Source organism: Colobus angolensis, unplaced genomic scaffold (assembly GCF_000951035.1).
Source record: "Colobus angolensis palliatus isolate OR3802 unplaced genomic scaffold, Cang.pa_1.0 Scaffold45, whole genome shotgun sequence".
Taxonomy (NCBI): domain Eukaryota; kingdom Metazoa; phylum Chordata; class Mammalia; order Primates; family Cercopithecidae; genus Colobus; species Colobus angolensis.
Genome location: NW_012117932.1, coordinates 9,130,898 through 9,131,367, shown reverse-complemented (window position 1 = coordinate 9,131,367; position 470 = coordinate 9,130,898). Strand labels below are relative to the sequence as shown.

At 70.2% G+C, this 470-nt stretch overlaps 1 protein-coding gene across 1 annotated transcript in view; it reads right to left on the bottom strand.

Annotated features, from left to right (window-relative positions):
- Nucleotides 1-464, bottom strand: part of LOC105523105 (receptor-type tyrosine-protein phosphatase mu-like) — a 403,681-nt gene extending 403,217 nt beyond the window's left edge. The window contains exon 1 of the mRNA XM_011957825.1: nt 29-464. Coding sequence (XP_011813215.1) covers nt 29-101 — 73 coding nt within the window. The 5' untranslated portion in view covers nt 102-464. The remainder of the gene's footprint in view (nt 1-28) is intronic.
- Between the last annotated feature and the right edge of the window lie 6 nt (nt 465-470).

Sequence of the window (470 nt, the reverse complement as noted above, 5' to 3'; positions counted from 1 at the left end):
CGGGGACGGCAGAGGCGGTCCCGCTTACCTGAGAAGGTCTCGCCCGCCGCAGTCAGCAAAAGTCCGGCCAAAGTCGCCAGGCAAGTCCCAAGACTCCTCATGGTGCTGAGTGCGCGCCGGGCCGCTCCCCGGCGGCAGTGAGTGGGCGCACGAGGGCGGTGGGGGCCGGGAGCTTTGATTCCGAGGCAGCGAGGAGGGAAGGGTAAACAGCAGAGCACTGAGCCAAGCCCCCAAAGTGCCAACAGTTGCAGAAGTCCGAACTCCAGCGGCTCCAGGGGCGCGGGCACAGGGTCCTGGGTCCTCCTCCCCTGTCCCTGGCCCCACTCGGCGTCTGGCGCCGCTGTCGGAGGGAGCTGAGGGCGAGCCCGCGGAGCCAAAATCTTCCCTCGGTTCCGGTGGCTGAGCTCGCCGCTTCTCGCCTTCCCCTGCCCGGGACCCGGGACCCGAGCTGCCGGCCGTGGCCGTGGCGG